This window comes from Neopelma chrysocephalum, unplaced genomic scaffold (assembly GCF_003984885.1).
Source record: "Neopelma chrysocephalum unplaced genomic scaffold, ASM398488v2 Primary Assembly neopelma1_91764, whole genome shotgun sequence".
NCBI lineage: Eukaryota > Metazoa > Chordata > Aves > Passeriformes > Pipridae > Neopelma > Neopelma chrysocephalum.
In genome coordinates this window covers 1-1,913 of record NW_020920534.1, presented here as the reverse complement: position 1 = coordinate 1,913, position 1,913 = coordinate 1, and the positions used below count along the sequence as shown (strand labels likewise).

Sequence of the window (1,913 nt, the reverse complement as noted above, 5' to 3'; positions counted from 1 at the left end):
TCCCTGAGTTTCCTTTCCAAATTAAACCTTGTGTCTGAGCTGGAAAATTCTTGGGTGCAGGAGAAGGCGAGAGCTCTGACTGCTGTCACAGAGGGGCTGCTGCAGAGTAATGTCTCCTGCCCCATCCCAGTCCAAGATGTGCTTCTATCTCAGCTTTTGAGCCTGCTGATTCCTGCCATGCTGAATGAAACAGTGCTGGACTCCCTAAATTTCTCTGGCAGCTCAGCAGAGTGGCATAGGCTGCCTGTGTTTTCCCATCTGTTACCTGCTGCTTCCATGAGGAACAGCAGCAGGTATGAACTGCTCCGGGTGGGCAGAGATGCCTCCATGCAGTCCGAGTGGGGACATTTCTCGCGGCTGTGGCGCGCCACTGGCAACGTGCTGACCTCCAAATGGAACCTGACAGAAGTGGGTGAATATGTGAAACTCCTGGAAGTTATGAAGAAAGCTCTAATCCTTGTGGACTTTGGGGTAGCTCCTGGAAGAACATTTGTACATCAGATCTTTCATAATTCCAGTGAAGGAATGAAATCCTCAGATCTGAATGATATGTATGGTTCATCAAAACTCTTTTTCAATTCAACTTCTTCCATGGACAGCATGCTGGACTTTGAGAGAATATTTCAAGAAATACTTCCTCTGTATGAAGATGGTGGTGAAGAATTCTTCTACTCTAATCCCTATGGAAAAGAAAATCAGGATGTTTTGACTATGGCTGCAGTGATTTGGAATGAGATAATTTCAAACAGGACTCATTTTAATACAGAGGATGCATGGGAGGTTATCAAAATGATTGTGCTTGATCCAATCTTGCTTGAAGACATTGCAGATTATCTCAGCATAGATGAAAAAGTGTCATCATTATTTTCTGACTTCTTGTTGGCCCCTGGAACGTCTGAAAATTTTGCAGAACACCTCTTGTCCCTTGGGGAACTTCTTAGTGTCATGGCAGAGGTGAATACCAGTGATCATTATCTGCTGATCTCTTCTTTGTCTAAGGTAATGCAGAAACTCCTGGATTTCCCTCATGTAAGGCAGAGAAATGAACTGCGGGCTCTCTGGCGTATTGCTGAAGGTCTCCAGTCTGTCAACTGGAATAGTACAGACAGTCTCACTCCCCAGTCTCTTCTAGATATGCTGCAAAATCAGTTCAATACCATGGAAAAGTACTCCAGTCTTCCCTTTGATGAGGAACTGAAGCAGCTGCTAAACTTTGCATCTACCATGCTTGAGCTGTATGGGGAAGAGCACTCCAGAGGAACCAACATCTCCATGTACTTGCAGGCCATACAAAGGAGTGTCTCAATTTTAAAAGGTTTGCAGAAAAGGTATAATATCAGTGAGCTTGAAATTATCACCCTGTTATTTGATACTTACAGTAACTATACCCAGAGACTGATTGAAATATGGAGAGCAGGGATGAAAGTTCTGCATGACACCAACTCAAACAAAACATTTGCAGAAAAAATGGACATTGTCTATGATTTCTCACACTTACTGCTGCAGCAGTTCAGCCAGTCTTCCTTACAGCCCAATGCTTCTCTGGAGGCAAAAATTTGGGAGTTCTTGCATTCAGCCTTGAGTCCTTTCCTTGAGAACAGCAACAATGGTGATGGGACCCTCCAGAATTGCTCTTTTGAAAACGTGCTCCACATAGCACTTGAGATGCTGTTTGAAAATGTCACTCTAAAGGAGTCCTTAGCCAGGAGCCCCTGCAAGGCCCTCTTTGATTCCATGGGCATGGAGGGTGGAACAGTGCACAATGACAGCTTTGCCAAAGTGTTCCAGCTTGCCATAAGAAACCTGAAAGTGTCTCCAGAGTTCGCTGCTCTCTACAAGAACAGCAGCGAACGCTTCTCCAAGGAGCTGTCGTGCATCACCCAATCTCTGCATTTTTCCCTGAGTTTCCTTTC

At 44.9% G+C, this 1,913-nt stretch overlaps 1 protein-coding gene across 1 annotated transcript; it reads left to right on the top strand.

The window, feature by feature from the left end:
* Positions 1–6: 6 nt before the first annotated feature.
* LOC113980027 lies at positions 7–1,905 on the top strand (the record flags this gene model as incomplete). The annotated part of the gene is made up of 1 exon (XM_027707295.1): positions 7–1,905. A coding segment is annotated over one exon (1,899 nt), but the record flags the coding sequence as incomplete, so codon positions are not given.
* Positions 1,906–1,913: the final 8 nt, after the last annotated feature.